The sequence below is a fragment of the Pieris napi genome, chromosome 13, assembly GCF_905475465.1.
Source record: "Pieris napi chromosome 13, ilPieNapi1.2, whole genome shotgun sequence".
Taxonomy (NCBI): Eukaryota; Metazoa; Arthropoda; class Insecta; order Lepidoptera; family Pieridae; genus Pieris; species Pieris napi.
In genome coordinates, this window is record NC_062246.1 from 2,773,735 (window position 1) to 2,792,884 (window position 19,150).

Consider the following 19,150-nt stretch of genomic DNA (forward strand, 5'->3'; position numbering starts at 1 on the left):
AAACTGATATAACTCCCCCGGCAGAGTTCCTGAAAATTACCTTTTATGTAATTTTATTTTTTTACTTATTCATATATTTTTGATGTTTTGCCCTTAATACCCTTATTATTTTACACATTAAAAGTTTTACTATAGTTAATTTTAAGTGATGAGAGCGTACAGACAGATACATTTTGTGTAAAATAAATGTTTCAGGTTGATAAACCTTTAAAAATCTCCCCACACGTCAAATTATTAACCGTCTCTTTCAAAGTAAAATAATCAACATATAAACCACGATTGATACATAAATTCGTTGATACTCATTAACACAAATATATAACGCATTTATTCGTATAACAATATAGTACTAATAGAAAACAAAACTGTGTTATTGATAAAACAAGTGAATAGCTAATATATACGACGTACAATTTATACAACAGCTTAGTACAGAAGATTACAAGCTACAAGTAGGTGTATCATTTATATGAGGCCACAGTACTCCTGAGCTCCGACATTAATACGGCAGCCACGCGCCGGCAACACATTAGTTCGGCTCAACACTACATATTACGCTAGAAAACAATAGAGTACAATATTAATTAGATTAAAACAAATCTTTCGATCTTTTATTGCAAATTTATCTCATTTATTTATGTAAATTTTCAATGCTTTCAAATGCTTGCAAACCTAAGCGTTGTGGTAATTTAATCAATCCTGTAAAGTTTATCATTAAACTATTTTTTAATAAGATTTGTGCAATGTGCTTACAAAAAAATATTATTGTCTTGAACTGTGTCTCCGGAAATCGCTCGGAATAATTAAATATCATGTAAGACACGAAGGAGGGAGAAGTATTACATATCTAGTAAATGGTATATACGTGTATAAATTATTTTGTAATTTATTAACGTTATACACATATTATATTTAAAAAAAGGGTGCGTGTACTTATGTACGCGCGTAAGAAGTTATACTTCTTTGGCATTATTAAAAATAGTTTTTGATTGCATGCAAATAATTTATTACAATTAAATAATCAAAGACTGGAAAAGGAGTCATTATAGTCAATAAAGTTCAGTTTACATTTGAAAAATTAAATAAATAAATATTTATTATTATTCTCTTACATTAAGTGTAACATAAATTCTATTATTATTCGAATGTTATTTTTAAATTATGTCCAATGACGTAGCATCTTCCGTGGGCAACTTCATTCTGTTAATTTTGTGTCACGGTGCGCGCGCTTCATAAAATTTCACTCTCATCAATTTTTCATAACGCGCCTAAAGAAGTATAACTTCAAAAAATTGCTCATACCTGAAAGAAAGCTAACTTACTTGTGAGCCAACATTTTTAATGTCTAAGATTCAGAAACGTGATTTAATGCAAAGTTTGATGCCCTCAAAATGCAGTACCTACGTCTTTGACGTATGGGAGTTTAGCCCTAAGTTTCTGAATATCTCATTAAGAACAGCAATCTTCACTCACCATCCGGTAATCCTTTCTACCTTTGCCCTCGTTTATAAATAACAGTTAAACCACGTACCGTATTTAATTAAGAAAACAAATCCATAGAAGATGATCTATCACACGTCCGGCAAGTCCAAGCACCCGAATGGAAAAGAAGGCATGCAATATTCCTTCCCATCAAATATGATGATGTCAGTACGCAAAATTTCTCTAACAATTTATATTTTTATAATTACTCGTCATCGCAAAAAATATCTTATATTTAACAGATTTACGTAAATGTCGATAAAAGTAGAACATCAGAGGAGACAACAAATTAGCCAATTACATCAAAGAATCAGAAACTCCATTGATACACGCCCCACAGCCAACATTAAGACATTCAATCCGTAAAGGCATCCTCCTAATTAATACACATTAAGAATTCAGCTTGGATTTATTCGCTACGAATAAAAATGCGATCGATTCCCTTCCGAATACTAATATCCGAATGATTTTACTTTCATTAATATTCCGAGACGAATCCCGCTTCGGAAGACTAGAATCATATTGCGGTTTCTCAGAAGAGCTTATGTTACTTTAAAAGAATTGTATTTTTAGTGCTTCGCTGTGAATAAATGAAACGATAGCTCAGGGCATTATAAAGCAATTTGGAATGTGAACCTCTACGGTCGAGGGAAATATTGTTCGCCTCAAGTGTGGGACACTTACACTTATTACTTGGATTGTATTGTTTTATTATTTAATAATGACAGAGATGAGATTATTTCTAAAGCAATGAGGTTATATATTATCAAAGGTTTATCCTTGATTTTACCGGGTCAGTAACGCTCTATAAGATTATGTTAAAGATGTAGGATTAGGACTCCGGTATATCAGAAATGTACTGGATTTTGACACATGGAATCCATAGTTCACGCTAAGTCACAACTCAAATCTAAGTAAGACTCAAACCTATGACTACGATAAATATTGCTTTACGAGACTGAGCCATTTATTCTGAAATCTTAAATGAGATCTTACATATTCCAAATTTGAAACATATTTTTCGCTGAGACTCGAACCGCCAGGGTAATAAACAAAAGCATTTGACGATTGCAACGGACGCGGTAGAATATTAGAATAAACACGCGGTACCTTTTTCTAACAATTAAGCGACGAGTTTCAAAGCTTTAAAGAAAGCGGCTCTCTTTATAAGCTCGGTTAAAGGAATTCAATTAGTTTGTACATAGACTAAGAAGATTAAAAAGACTAAGTCAGCTCCTTTAAGGTAAGTATTTAATCATTCTATATTATGTCCTACCCTACTACTTCAAAGGAGCTATTTCATTTGCTATTAATTCGAAGAGACGTAGCTTTTATATACAACTAAAACATTGGTAATGTGTATCTCGTTTTACCTACGTTGTATTTTTTATCTAAAATTTTTAGTCCCGTTAGTAAAACCTCATTGAATGTATAGCCATTGTGCGTTTAGAGCACTGGCTGGTAAAAATAATGATTCGATTTTCAATTTGTTCTTGAAATACCCAGGCTGATTTAAATATAGTTTAAGGAATATGGCATTTAAAATTACCGTTCTAGACTTCGTCAATTTTCTCGCTATGCAATCCAGCCTACGTCTGACGGGATTTTATATATTTCTTTTTCATTTTCAAAATATTATAAACTACAAGAGTACTATATATATAATGTATAAAATTATCGGATAGCCACACTTGACTTACTACTATTTATTACTAATTACTAGGATATTTAGGACATAATATACTTAAAAAATCACGTTGGTTAACTGTGGTTGGTCAGTATCTTTAGGTCAAGCAAAATCAATAGACTGAAACAGTAATTCATTTTTGAAAATACAGCGGCGCTTCAATACTTGGTATTGGCGTTTTATTGGTGACCTTCTGTTCTTTTCTTTCCGCCGTGATTCGGACGCACGACTTCAGGCTTTGAGACTGACACGCTCATGAATCTTGGCCTTGGATCACTCATTCATTTTAGAATCATACACTCAAACAGTTAACAACTTCGACAATCAAAATTTTTTTACAATATGTTAGCTGACGTGAGACTGATGTGTGATGTGCACTTTTATTTTTCATGTATCCTTTTTTTTAGTTTACGCTTTTTTTGTTCCTGTTAAGTTTTGTCTTAATAACTACATATATGTATTTTTTTTAATAAACATTAAAAGTAATTATCAACGTCGCGTATATAAGGTAAATTACATACATCAGTTATTAAAATTTTCCACATACACTATAAGGTTTTGAATTTAATAAATATTTCTTTCTTATTGCTTGGAAGGTAGCTTGTAACTTAATTAATTTTCCAATAATTGAATATTGTTCAAACGCAGACGTTAGAATAGAGGGGAAAAACTGAAAGTAATTAAAAATTGATTATATTAATGAAATTACATTCTGTCAATTTTAGTGATGGATAAAATAAAATCCCGCTATTAAAACTAAATCAGTTTAATTGCACTGTGTTAACTAAAGTACCTACTGCATGTTTTTCTATTGTAATTATAAATTGATTAGCTGAGGATAATTTATTCGCCAGATTAAAAGATTATATTATATTATTATATATTATTTCCTGAATACTTCGCTATATTAGCGACGTGATTGTTCACGAAAGAGTATACGAGTTTTGCTACTTCTAAGTTAATTTATTTTTAATTAATTATATCTGAACGCACTGCGAGTCTAGTTTGGTCGCTTATATTAATCATCTGTGATTCTGTATTGCATTGATGAATTAATAAGGTCTAGAGATATTTCACTGTTCAGTATTCTTTTTTTAATCTTAGGCGTTGCGGGGAAGAGTAACAAAAACTTTAAAGTAAAACCACATAACTCAATTTAGAAAACATTAATTACCTACAAAATTAAACAGAAATCTTATTATGATAAACGTCACATAAAACAAATTCATTAAACACAAGGAAAATCTCGAAAGTACGCTAACAAAGGCAAACTTTGTAATATTTGTGCTCGTAAAATATAAGACTGCTTAATGGAAATTCCGGGTTCAATTATCACCAATCAAAACTTTTTAACCGCAATATTGTAATTCGAATGTGGAAATCAAAGATTTCTTTTATCTCAGTCATCTTTACTGTTCGCGATTATGTGCTTTATTTCAATGTCAGTAAGGTTCTTTTTCTCGAATGGGAAATGTGGGTGCGGATACCACTTAGCTGGTGTCCGGAGTCTGTAATTACTGTTAAAGCTTGACAGCTCCTCAACTTCTTCAGAAGTGAGTGAAAAATCCATTAGGTCGATGTTTTGCTTGATACGGTCTTTGTTCATCGACCGTGGAATAGCCACCAGCTTTCGGTCCAACTGAAAAAAATTAACTGTTAATGACTTGGCACTACGTTAATCTTTTGTACGTCGATTTTCTATTGAGTCGTTTATTTATTAAAAATATAATAAGAATTATATTTCTAGTGTAGGTAAGGAACCACAATACTACTATTTTTAATGAGATATTATTTTAATATCTTAGGTTGCGTGCTGTGAATTCGCTGAACGTTGAGCATAATCGTTTCGTTTTATACTAAAACTATATATTTTTTTTTTATTATACCTAGCCTATATCCGTAAGATCAGAGCTTCTTCCTGTTCCTATTTTAAAAATTCTGTTACGTCATTAGTTCTCAAATTAAAGGGGAGTTTAAGTGGGATCTTCTCATTTGATTCTTGTATAAATATATGCACCCGAGCGAAACTAGTAAACCTAATATTAAATAAATAAAAAAGCCTTTTCTAGTAAAGTAACAATACAAATACTACAAGAGTCATATTTTGAAATGTCTTTTATTTTTATTCCTCCGAATGCTTGAATTTAAAGTAGGTTGAGGCGAGTTCAAAATTCGGAAATGTGAAATTAGATTTTTAACATATTCAAGAATACGATGTAATCAAATTTAACTATAAATGTGTTAAACTCTTATGTGTGAGAGAGCACTTTGCTTAATATACTTTTAAAAAATATGAAGTGTAGTTTACCAGTTCCTTAATTTTGTAAAATAGCATACATTTTTCTCAGAATATAATTATTGGAAAATTTATTAATCGTCCAGAACATTTTTGCGTCACAAAGGTGAGGCATTATTAAGTTAAATATTAAAAACTTTCACTTAACGTGTATTTTTCATCTGATAATTAATGAATTGGACCCTGGATTGGTCGTGAATTGGTTTTCTAATGCGAAACCAGCTATTTAAGTACTAAACTTTCTCCTCTTCTAAGCATTCGTGAGTACATTGCAAATTTATAGTTATAAAAATCACCGAATGATTAATATTAATGATTTTGTCTGGTTTTCCAGAATTTGTTATTGCACTTGGTTTCAAAGTAAAAAACAAAAAAAAATAGTTAGACGTAAAATAAATTACATTTTTAGCTAACCAAGAATGATATTCAGATTGTGCGAAGAGAAGTTAAAATTTGAAATGAACATAAAATAAGAAATAGATTGTGCATCTTAAGTCATGGTGTATCATCTCCACTTGCTAAGGGCAAGATTAAAAATGAAGAAGCTTGATTATATGAAACATAAAATCTCACCAAATATCTGAGTAAAACTTGAGGGACCGTTTTATTATATTTCTCTGCAACTTTCATCAATATCGGATCATCCGCACGTGGTGGCGGGGCATCTTTCTTTCGACCCAGTATCGCACCAAATGGGCTGTAAGCCATCACCACGACTCCATGATCATTGCACCAATTTACTAATTCATTTTGGGTTATTGTAGGGTTTACCTGTAAATTTTATTAACCTGATTCTACGAAAACTTATTTTTCTACGTGCATAATTAACACTCAAATACAGAAGGCTAATCACCTACTTGCCTATAAAAAGTTATCAGATAAAGATGCTGAAATTTAAGGTCAATAAACTTTTTAATTAAACCAATTTCTTTATTAAAATCGATTATAAGCCCTTCGAGAGATGAAACATTTACCTCCTGACGACATATATGAAAGTATATGTAAGTATACAAGTTAACGTAATAATACTACTACTAATACTTTCAAGGTTTTTGAAAGTATTAGTATTAAATAATAAAGATTCGTTTAAAAAAAGTTCGTGCATGTAAATTACACATGTCAGAAGTGAAACTTCTTTGGCAAACTAATTTTTAAGTCTTGTTCATATTTATAAAAATTTAAAATATTAGATTTCCGAGACTTAGAGTGAGGGCAAAAGTAAGATATGTTTGGAATTTAATGATTTTAATTGTCATTAAAATATTAAAAGTGTCGAAAATTAATACAAATTATATATTTAATTTATTTCTTCGATAACAAATGTTCGTCATTTGAGATTTTAATAAATTATTTTGCATAAAATATAAAATACTAATATTTCATAAATTCTCTTTACGAAATTTTAATTTCAAAAAAAGAATTTCTATAAGGTAATTCGCCCTTCTCACTCTCTCTCTCAATCGGTCTCAATAGCTCTCTCCCTTTTCTTCGACAAAAACGTTGCACATCTTCGTGACGCTAATATTATCAAACGCTAAATTTCAAAAAGTTTTTGCAGTTTATTCAACTCTTGGTTACTTGAAGTGTTTAACATATGCGGAATTACCTCTATGTTAGCAAATGAATAAAAACATGTTAACAAAGAAGAAATTACTAAAGAATTCATACCTCTATTTGTAAAACGGCTGGCTTAATTCTACTACGATCCCAGAGTCGTTGCATTTGTGACAAGTTGAAATTTGACACGCCAATAGATTTGGTTAGATTAGCTTCCTTCACGTTTTCTAAGCCCTTCCACGTCTCCACGTAGTCTGTTCGACTAATATTACCGTCTTTCTGTGAATAAGAGTTAAAGTAAGCGTCATTTCATTGACTTATATTGTTTAATTTTGTTACTTCTCATGCCGCTTATATTGCTTAGCTTATAATTATGATTGCCCGTGCGGTATTTATTTATTGTAAAGACATGACTTATAGAAAAGCGTGTCAGGTGTAGAACTGATAACCTAAGAGATAAATAGAGAAACCTGAGGCCACGACCAAGGGGTTTTTTTTCTACTGCCATTTTCATGCTGATTCGTGTTATGCATCTCGCGAGATACGCCGCGGCTGTAATAATATTATTGTTTGCCTTCTTCAGATATTTAATATTTTTTTCGCTGAACAGTTCCAGGCACGGTCTGTTACGGTCTACTGTCATCTGTGTTTCGTGTCTGGACGATGCGAATATAGAGCAATGTATAACATGTTCTACAGTTTGTTCGCCATTATTGAAGATACAGGGCTTGTCTTAATTTTAAACCTATGCACGACCAAGGTTTATAGTGCCACTGGTTTGCGTTGTGTGTCTATAGTGTACAAGACTTACTTATATATAATATACACAAAACATAATAAACTTATATTTTATTAGACTTTGTTAGACTTTATCAACTAGCTCCAACATTTCTTATTATTAAAACGATAATTTTTAAACTTAAACGTAAAGATTAATAAACCAAGTTGATAAACAATATATGTACCAGGGATTGAGTGAATATTGTCTTTTAAACGCAAATTTATTACATTATTTAAATCCCTTCCAATAAAATAAAAAAAAACTTAGTCTAGTAGTAAATTTAATTAAGCATGATTATAGCAACACTAAGTATAGTCATGGCATTGAACACATTTTACATAGAATCCATTCCTTCAGACTTACTTTCCGACAAATATTTCGTTATATTATAAATAACTTTTCAAACCTGGCTTTGTATAGTTTTCGGAACTTTAACGCACTTATAATTAACAATAACACTTGAATCGGCACGACACCACACTTTGACAGATGACAATAATGACAATCAATAATGCAACCTTAAAGATTGTTGTCATTTGAAGAAATTCGTTCCACTGGTTTACCGCAATATGGCGGGGTTATTCATTTATTTTCCAGGCATTACATAACTCGACGTTTCGCTTACAGCAATCGAGGTTCTATCTCTCATTGATTAAATGTAATAAATCCGCGTTTATATGCTCTAAAGAAATTTTATTTGCTTTAATTAATTGTAATAAATTAACTGAATTACGATAAATTTGGTTCAAGACTGTTCCATAGAAAATGCTTCTCGGAAATTGACTATGATATAAATAAGAACATTATCTTCCCATATCTCAGTGCAAGACGTATAAATTTAAAAACTCTTTTAAAAGAATAAACGAACAACTTGGTAAAATTTAGTGCATCTATTTAAGAAATTTATTACGCACAATTTCAATTTTGCGGAGTGCCTTATCTAGTTGAGAACTCTTGTAGTCGCCATGAAATATACACAGTTGTGCTTCATAAATTTTTCATATGATGCAAGTATAGTATTATTATTGTGGTCTGAAAAATGTTTTAAAGTTTGCACTGAAGTTGCCGCATAGATAATGGTCTGAAGTTGCCGATTTTATAAAGTTAGTTTGGTCCAACTATTCCTATTAGAGATTTAAATTTTTTATTCATATAGTATCCACAGTTTACTATAAATTTAGTTTAACATTTTAATGCAACATTAAATATTTTATCTATATTTTTTAAAAGTGAAGCGTAAAAGTCCTAAGCATGAGGTGGTGCATTCAAATTCAGACTGTGCACCAAGACCGTTCTCTGCAAAATCCACATATGTATGTACGGTGAAGCAAAACCTAGTCGAAGGTCTAGTCCTTTGTCTATTAGACCTAAAAACTTTAACCCGTGTAAACAATTTATCAAGAAATTAAAGAAAAATTTAAAATAATCTTTAACTTTTCAACTTAAAAAAAGCTCTATTGAGGGGTTTCGGAACGGGCTCATAATTTATAGTCAGCTGTTTTTGTATTATATCTTTGTTAAAACACACTTTTAAACACATATAAGGCTACACATTTCAGCCTTATGTAAATCATTTTTCTAATCAAAATTTACACTTCTTTCGCGCTACCATTCCAGGTATATCCAAACCTTTAAGGTTTAAAGGTCTTTAAGAAAAGAGCGTACCGATTCTTTAAAGGCTGGCAACGCACTTGCAATTCTACAATTGAAGGTGCCCCCGAGCGACGGTTCGCACTTACCTCAAGTGACCGGTCTACTCGTTTGCCCTGTCCCATTACAAAAAAGATACATGAATATTATGCAGGCGTAAAATATTTAATTTCAATAAAAGTATGGAAAACAAAGAGATGTAACATTTCATATGTAGGTAAGTAAAACACGACTGACATTGAAAAACTCTTTTCATTGTCAACTGCCGCTTCCGCTCGAATGCGAAGTTTTTCATATTAATAATAGACTAGATTCTAGAAAATGTAAAAATGCTTTCACTACGTTTGTATAGTGCAATGTGTTTTTGCATTATGAATGGGAAGTAAGATGCTTAAGTAGGATTTTATCTGTATTAATATTTATGTGAATCTTAATTTACGGTTGAATTTGTTTAATAAGTAGGAATACGACGCAAAAGACGCAAAGACGATTAGAACGAAAGGAATTTCGTTCTAATCGTCTTTGCAATTAAAGTAATTATAATTGTATAATAAACTAATAAAAAAAGTAATGTTACAATACATCGCTAATATATAATATGACTATAAGACTACATACACTTCCTATATCGTGAATTTTAATTAAAAAGTTATCTACTTTTTCGATATCCAACTACGTTAAAATAACCCAATTAATATATTGAATTAATTAATTTCGACAATTTTAACCCACTAAATTAAAAATAACACTTAGAAATCATTCTTTGTTTTTTTTTTCAATATTTATTGTTCAAACGTTAATTCTCATCTTATTAAATATTACCATACAAATCGATTTTACTGCATAATTTGTACAGCACGTGAAATTTATATTGCGATAAATATAACAATATTGCATATAACATAACTTACCTTATAAGCCATCGGATAGTGCATTAAATAAAGGTCAACATATTCCAGTCCCAGCTCTTCCAAAGATTTTCTTAAAGCGGGTCTAACCTCATTGCGCTCATGGGCATCATTCCACAGCTACAACATTATTTTAATATTCCTTATTAAGCATGAACGCATGGTTTTAAAACAGTATTGATTTTAATTAAATTTAATTGTATTTGAATATAAAGATTATAATAACGAATGAAATCTCAAAGTAATAAAACGTCTGAATGGCGCCAAACGTGCAAAGCGTGCGAGTGTGGCCACAGATAAGCAAAATTGTAATTTGTCAAAGACAGTAGAAATTGCGCGCCACTAAAAATCGTGTCATAATGACGCGCGTGTGCATACACTACAGATAATATTGCTTAAATAATTAAAGTATGCATTTTTTTAAACACATTACAGAACAAATCGTTATTTTTAAAGCTTCAATGGAAATAGATTACTGAATTTTTGAAATTGTATAAAAAATACGAAATTGCCACATGAAACCAAATCAAGACATATTGGGAATCATTAGAAATGCCTGTAACAATGAATCCATTTTCTTTAACCTATGTCTGAGATAAAAATAGAGGCTTTTGTTCGTTCGTATTCAAATTATATGTAAAGAAAATAATTTACGTATATTTTAGCCGCTAGAATTTCTAGTTGTTACTCACTTTAGTAGTCACGTATATGTCTCGTCTATCGACGCGGGAATCTCTGACATAATTTCGTATGCCAAGGCCGACCTCGTCTTCAACTTTGTACAGGGACGCAGTGTCTATATGTCTATAGCCATCCTCTAGAGCCCATTGTACGGCTTGTGCCAACGAGTGATTCACAGGAAGAACTCTCGTACCCTGAATATAATAACGACTATTCACACTTTACATATATTATGTCTTTGTCCTGTGTATTTGGTCTCGTAACAAACGGTAAGGGACAAAACACAATGATATACCGATTCTTTGGTGGATCGCTTTGCTTGATAATTATTTAAAGAATTATATGGATTTACGTTGCTCTCCTATTTTTATGTAACATTTGACAGTTTTAGTAGGTTAGTAACAACAATTATGGTTCCACCGGGAATCGAACTCTAAAAGACTGGAAGATTGGAGTAGGTACCCTGATGTACAGGTCTCCCTAGACTTAGTTCGGGCTTAGGGCTCCAATATCTGTTAAAATTGTAACTAATTTAATTTAATAAATTTTTTTTTTTTTTTTAAAGACTAAGCCATCCAAGTGACGTTTGATACGTACGTCTGCCAAATGTCCTAAGCTGGTTCCCAATGCTACAGCCGGTATTTTGTTGCCATCATTTAAAGAATACAACAAAAGTTCTCTTGAGCATACCTGCAACGAAGATAGATATGTAGAATATCGTTCGCCTTTGGTGCAAGACTTATCATAACTATAACAATCAATCAAACATTATACCCCGTATCAACTGCATAACCCGTATCACCTCGTCATCCGTCGTTCCATTTTTTTTTTTTTTTTTGTGTTCTTGTTCATCTGCAATCGGCTATCAGCCATGATCAGATATTTTCCGAGGTTAAATTTGGTTGGGTGCGATTCCATTGAATGGCACCGTACGTGTTGGCAGAAACCGGACTCTTTACTTTAGGTCAGCTTCTCCGGTCCAGGTCCAGCACTTGCCATCTCCTTAGGCGAGCCACATCATCTCCCGGGGCCAACAGACTCCTAGCCAGTTCATTGGTGTGTTTGGTTAACCTTTCCCTGTATCTAGTACTGTTCTTGCGGATTACTTCCTTAATGGTTGGCATCTCCAGATATTCATGTATTTCCTTGTTTCTCACAAACCAGTGTGCACTTGAAATAGTTCTCAGTGCAATGTTTTGAAATCTTTGGAGGATTTCGATGTTAGAATTGCTTGCACAGCCCCAGAGTTCTATTCCATATGTCCACACTGGTTGTATGATAGCCTTGTAAACAAGCAATTTGTTACTCAGGGTCAACCTAGATTGCTGGCCTAGAAGCCATGATAGCTCTTTGAATTTCAAGGTGGCTTCTGTTTTCTTGGCTTTTATATGATTAGCCCAGGTCAGTCTTCTGTCCAGATGCAGTCCGAGATATTTCACGCTGTTTTTGCTTGGTAACGGTTTGTCTTCTATATGCACAGGTGGACAATCGCCCTTTCGCAGTGTAAATGTTACTTGTATTGATTTAGCTATGCTAGGCTTGATTCTCCACCTCTGCAGCCAAACGTTCACCTTGTTGAGCTGTTCCTGTAGTTTCAGTGAAGTGTTATTCGCGTTCACATCGCTTGCAAGGCAAGCAGTGTCATCTGCGTATGTTGCTGTTACGACATTTTCTGTTTCAGGCAAGTCTGCCGTATATATTGAATAAAGGACTGGGCCAAGCACTGATCCTTGTGGAACTGAGGCAGTGATGTAATAGAGCCTTGAAAGTTCTTCCTCGTACTTTACTTGGAATCTTCTTTGATCTAGATAAGATTTTAGGATCATATAGAATGAGTTTGGTAGGAGGGTTTTCAGCTTGTACAACAATCCTTTGTGCCAAACTCTATCGAATGCCTGCTGGATATCTATGAATACTGCTGAACAATATTCTTTTTTCTCTAGCGATTGTCTTATTTTGTGAACCACTCGGTGTACTTGTTCTACAGTAGCATGTTTTTCCCGGAAACCAAATTGGTGATCGGGTATAATTCTGTTTTGGTCCAGGACTGGTTTTAGTCTCCGAAGAAAAGTTTTTTCAAAAACCTTAGATATTGTTGGGAGAAGACTTATAGGCCTGTATGAGCTAGGTTCTGTTGGAGGTTTCCCTGGCTTTACAATCATAATTATTTGTGATATCTTCCATAGCTTTGGGTAGTACTGTATTCTAAAAATGCCATTAAACAACATTGTTAAGAATACTACTGCTTTTCTAGGTAGTTTTTTAAGGATTTCACCCGTTATTAGGTCGAAACCAGGAGCCTTTTTGTTTTCTAGATAGCTTATTGTGCGCATTAATTCTTGTGGAGTGACAAGTTTTAGCGGTAGTGATAACTGCTGGTCACTATTGATCATTCTATCCACTTCCTCTTCAAACTCAGTCATGGATGATAAGTTTGGTTTGAAGACTTCGCTTAGGTGTCTAGCGAAAAGTTCAGCTTTTTCACTGCCGCTCCTAGCCCACGGATCGTTTGTAGATATCCTTATAGGTGGTATATGGTTATGTGGTCTTTTAAAGTTCTTAGTTATTTTCCAGAGTGAGTAATTATCCTTCTTATGAGGCGAGAGTGTACAGAGTTTTTCTTGGAAGGTTGTGTTTTGATTTTCTTTAATTAATTCTTTTAGTTCTCTAGATATTCTATTGAATTCCGACCTGTCTACATCTGATCTGCTAGTGTGTAATCGCCTTCTTTGTCTCCGTTTTTCTTCCAACTTGTTGCGTATTTCCAGTGGTATGTTACCTAATTGATTGGAAGAGCTCAGTGTAGGGGTGGCACGCCACGCAGCTACTTGTATGAGATTCGTGATGTAGAATGTTGCCTCATCTATATCTTCTTCTGTCTTGAGCTTAACCTTTAGTTCAACTTCATCTTCTAAGTATTCAGCAAATGCGTCCCAGTCTGTTTTATGATTATATAGCGTCAGTCTCTGTGCTCTGTGTATAGCGGAAACGCTAAATGTTGCTATGATAGGGGTGTGGTCAGACCCACCATCAGACGATGATGGCACGTCAAAATACACATCAGACAGTCCCTTCACCACAAAAAAGTCCACTAGGTCGGGTATTCTGTTGACATCTGTTGGCCAATAAGTTGGTTTTCCTGTTCCCAGTGTAATAAGTTTGTGTTTATCGACACCTTTTTTTTAACTCACGTCCTTTGCTGTTTGTCAATCTTGATCCCCAATGAGTGTGTTTACAGTTCCAGTCCCCACCACTTATGTATCTGTTTCCCAAGCTTTGAAAATAGCGGTCAAACATGTGTTGTTTCGGTTTATGCTTTGGTGGACAATATACAGCGCTTACATTGATGGGGCCCATGCTTGCATTTATAGTAATGGTAGTGGCTTGCATCCAGTCTTCCCGAAACTCGCTATGGAGGTGGTGTCCGATGTTACTCTTTACAATGACTGCCGATCCTCCGTGTGATGTGGTATCGGGATGATTAGTATAATATACGTCATAGTTGTCTATCTTGATATTATTACGGTCATTTAGGTGGGTTTCAGATATTAGACCAATATCGATTTTGTTATGTTTTAACATTATTTCTAATTCTTTTTTATTTGGCGTTAGGCCATTGATATTCCAGGTGGCGATACGTAACGACATCATCGTGGAAGCCTACTGATGATTGTCATGATGAGGTTCATCATTGTGCTGAGTTGTGAAATGAGTTGGTCGATTCTTTCAGTCTGTTTCACTATAAGTGCTTCTAGACTGAATCTATTTTCTTGCCCGAGTTCAATTTTTCTCAGGTATGTTCTTTGTGACTCATGGTCAACGTGGTTTTCCGTATTTGTTCTCTGTGAATCTATATGGTCAACTTTGTCTTTCCTGTGTATCTGTTGTTTCGTTTGGTCAGTGTTATCTCTCGTGTATGATTTTTGTGTCTCTGTATGGTATGCTACAGTTTTGGTTGAATTTTTGGGAGCTTCACTATAGGGTCCCAGGGATTCTTTTACGCTTGGTAGCCGATGTTTCGGTTGGGTAGTCTTGGAGTGATTATCAGGCTCAATGACTATCACATCCGTGTCATTTGGGGGCTCATTATTTTCAGAGTTCTTAGTACGCACTTCTAGAGTGGTTCTTGATTTTGGATATGGCTGAAACTTGTTTCCAATTTTCTTTCTTGCTAGGACTTCCCTATACACCTGGCATCCTTTGTAGCTAGCAGGGTGGCTTCCTGAGCATAGTGCGCATACTGCTGGAGTGTTATCATTTATTGTGCACGTAGTAGTTTTATGTGCCCCAGCACACTTTATGTGCCCTTTATGTGCCCCCCCACAACACACCACACACACCGTCGTTCCATAACTGAGCGTTTTATAAGGCAGTTTTGCCGCGCACCATCAATATGTGGAACCAGCTGCCGACTGAAGTATTTCCGAACCAATTCGACTTAGAGTCCTTCAAGAAAAGAGCGCATCAATTCTTAAAGGGCTGGCAACGCACTCGCGAGCCCTCTGGCATTGAGAGTGTCCATGGGCACTAACATCAGATGAGCCTCCTGCCTGTTCTATAAAAAAAAATCTGCACTATTTGAGCTCTTTTTGATACTCATGAAAATACGTTACGGGTGTGAATTAATGTAACAGGTTTTGTATAGTCCTTTATTCTGAATTGATTCAAGAGGTAAACAAATGTGGCGTACTTTTATACCAGAGACAAGGTGAAGATATGGAAGTGATGTGTAATCATAAATCATAGCATGAATGAAATAGTAAGTTATGAAGGTTGTGAAGGTTGAAATGTTTATAATAATTTATTTCCAACACACAAATTTACATTGTAAATGGTTATTGAATGTTATGCAAACAATAATATATACTTAATATTTACCACACATTTTATATTATTAACATCTAGGTAGGATAGGTACTGTATTCTAAAATATACCCTAAGCTGCATAAGTACGAATCAAAGATTACTAAAAAATAATTTAAAAGTTTTAAATTATATTTTAAGAACATTCACAGATCACAAATTATTATCTACCCTTTAGTGGCTCTGTGATTACATCCTTACGATGTTTCAACGGTAATACAATATTGAACTGTCAAACTGGCAGTTTATTTTGAATCTGTGTTTTTGCATGGTCGTTTTTTTTTTAATGATTGGACAATTTACACCAATTGACCTAGTCCCATGCTAAGCTGGTGAAGCTTGTGTTATGGGTACTAGGCAACGGATATACATACATATTATAGATAGATAGACATATAAATACATATTTAAACACCCAAGACCTAAGCACAACACCAAATGCTCATCACATCGATGTTTGTCTCAGCCGGGGATCGAACCCGGGACCCATGGATTCGGAGTCAAGGGTACTAACCACTAGACCGTCATTGTTGTGGGACTAGTTTGTGATGTTTACCGTAAAAACGTTAAAATAAGTTATTTGTTAATGTATTAGATTAATATATCATTCAAGTTCCTAAATCATACGTATATAGAAGATTGTGATTAGTAATAAAATCGTAATTTTCCTTCACGCTAAAGTTTGTTTACACTTTAAATCAATTAAATGGACTTTGCGATAAGTGAGTGTAAACACATGAGGTCACATTTACTAAAATAGATAATTAATAATTAATTATATAAATATATTGAGTATAATTTTATAATAGTGGTTTTAGAAAAGTAACAATAAGGTACTTAAAAGCGTATTTTTCCAAGAATATTTTTTTTAGACTTTAAAACTCCCATATCTTTGAATCTATCCACTTCCGAGCACTAGTTTTAGGACATAACTACTTGCAAATAACCTTTACTAACCAACCAAGCAATTAACCTTTCAAGAATTTTTTTTTAGAAATGCTAAAATAGTATCGTAAAGGGAATATCAACAATGTACCAGACGTATTTATTACTATTATATAAAGTATTGTTAAAACACTGTGAAGAGTATTATTTTAAAAACATAAATATTATTCATTTATCAAGGCCAAAGTTATTATCGAATGATTTACATAGATTGCATCTGAATCTAAAGGTCAACATACAAAAAGTTAATGCGTTTTTACTACGTTTTACTTAGATTGTACGCTCTAGGTGTTTTCTTGCTGACCATGACGCTCAGACAAACTGAAGATAGGGGATCTTTTGTATTTGCAAAGTACTAATACGTACTACTAAAAAATAACGAATACTAAAAGTTGTTTAATATTAAAATTATTTATGTAGTATCGATATATAAAATAATAATAATTTATTTTCAAACCTAAATATGAGCATAGAAGTTTCATTGTTTTGAGTTGAAAAAATTAATATAATATTAGGTTAAATACACTTTAACATTTAGGAATCATCATTTGCTTGTCAGGTTTTGGTTTGTCCATCGTTGGACATAGGCCTCGTCCATCCGGTTCCACTCGTATCTGTCGTGGGCCAGGCTGCAGGCACGGCGGATGACATCAATAACGTCGCCGGGGTTTTTATATATATAGTACAGAAAAATCAAAAGTTTAAATACATGACCTCACCTATATGACAAAAAACCATGATCTACTCACCCATTACATTCAGTCAATTAGAATATAACATCTAGAATACGGTACTTAAGATAAAACAACCACTAAATTGAAGTCACTAACAAAACAGTTTACAACCAATTTAGCGCACAACTTAACTGTAGAGTTGACTCGTAAAAACGATAAACGACGAAGCAATTACACATGCTATACAAAAACACTCAACAAAGTGGCCATTTATTCACAAAACAAAGCTAAATGTGATTTATTCTCACCGAAACAAGTTTGTGAAAAACAAGCACACAGTAAAGCCAGTGTACGTCCATTTTCGTCGATAATCTTACACGAACTAAAACAATTTATTATACAATAGTATTGGTGTCAAATTCTAATTAACTCATTATCATATTGTAAGAAATGCTCAGAAAGGAATTGCGCCTACTTATTGCTATCTTGCGTCGATATTTTTATATATTCACGGAGCGTAAGAGACATGTTTTGTGTACGAGTATGTAATTATTTTTGAAGTGAAACTTGTTTAGGTGAAATTTTTAAAAAACGTCACTAAGCAGCGTGCAGCGTTTTAGTTGAAGAAAAGGGAGAGAGCGATTGAGAGTGAGTGAGAAACGTGAATTACCTTATAGAAATTCTATTTTTAAAATTAAAATTTCGTAAAGAGAATTTATGACATATTAGTATTTTATATTTTAAGGGTCTGTTTCACAATGTCCGGATAAGTTCCACATAAGTTCCAAATAAGCTATTTATTACTTATTGGTAGGATAAACACTATTGTTGCGTTTCACAACTGTCAGATAGCGCTATTCGTCACATAAAGTCCATCATAAGTTATATGTCGGATGAAGTGGCAAATAGCACAATTTATCTGAAACATAAGTGTGTTTGACTGATGTCAGACAAGAAAACGTTGTGATTCAATAATATGATGGACGTTTTTGAAACTCTTGAAGATGAGTTTGATGAATACTTTGATCGCATCACAACACCGCGCAGGAATCCCGTATTTCAGAATAGAACCAACTATATGGAGACATTGGACGAAACAGACTTTAGGACACGGTTCAGACTTACTAAAGGAGCCGTGATGTTTGTTTATTCAATGATTGAAGAAACAATTTCTGCTCCTACAGAAAGGTAAGTACATACATACATACAACCCGCAATGATTGGTTTAGCTACCAGATGAGCGCTGCTGGATCCACTTAACAATAGATTTTCTATTGTGTCTGGTTTTCCTAGACAAAATAAGTAGGAATAGGAATCTATTTACCTAACCAACGAATTCCTTATGTACCAAATCTAAGCCATGTTTGTTTCAGAAATCATGTTATAATGCCGATTACTCGTCTACTATTGACTTTGAGATATTATGCAACAGGAAGTTTTCTCACAGTAGTCGGTGATTTCTCTGGTGTCAGCAAAGCTTCTGCCAGTCGCATTGTCACCTTGATTTCACAGGCTATTGCACAGCTCCGTCCTGAGTTTATCAAATTTCCAACCGATACTCAAGAAATACAGCCAGAGTTTTACAACATAGCTAAATTTCCAAGACTCATTGGCGCTATTGATTGT

At 33.6% G+C, this 19,150-nt stretch overlaps 1 protein-coding gene across 1 annotated transcript; it reads right to left on the minus strand.

Annotated features, from left to right (window-relative positions):
* Positions 1–4,320: 4,320 nt before the first annotated feature.
* LOC125055243 (aldo-keto reductase AKR2E4-like) lies at positions 4,321–17,963 on the minus strand. Its single transcript, XM_047657617.1, has 7 exons — positions 17,833–17,963; positions 11,640–11,732; positions 11,054–11,236; positions 10,365–10,481; positions 7,134–7,301; positions 6,039–6,236; positions 4,321–4,808 (listed from the first exon to the last, which is right to left on the minus strand). The coding sequence occupies exons 1-7, from the start codon at positions 17,881–17,883 to the stop codon at positions 4,569–4,571; spliced, it is 1,050 nt and encodes a 349-aa protein (XP_047513573.1). The 5' UTR covers positions 17,884–17,963; the 3' UTR covers positions 4,321–4,568.
* Positions 17,964–19,150: the final 1,187 nt, after the last annotated feature.

Bases quoted from the DNA above. Each gene is read 5' to 3' on its own strand.
- LOC125055243 (XM_047657617.1), bottom strand. From the start codon at position 17,883: ATGGACGTACACTGGCTTTACTGTGTGCTTGTTTTTCACAAACTTGTT. The intron at 11,237-11,639 runs GTACGTATCAAA...TATTATATTCAG, and splicing joins GCTTAGGACATTTGGCAGAC to GGTACGAGAGTTCTTCCTGT. The intron at 10,482-11,053 runs GTGAGTAACAAC...ATAATGTTGTAG, and splicing joins ACATATACGTGACTACTAAA to CTGTGGAATGATGCCCATGA.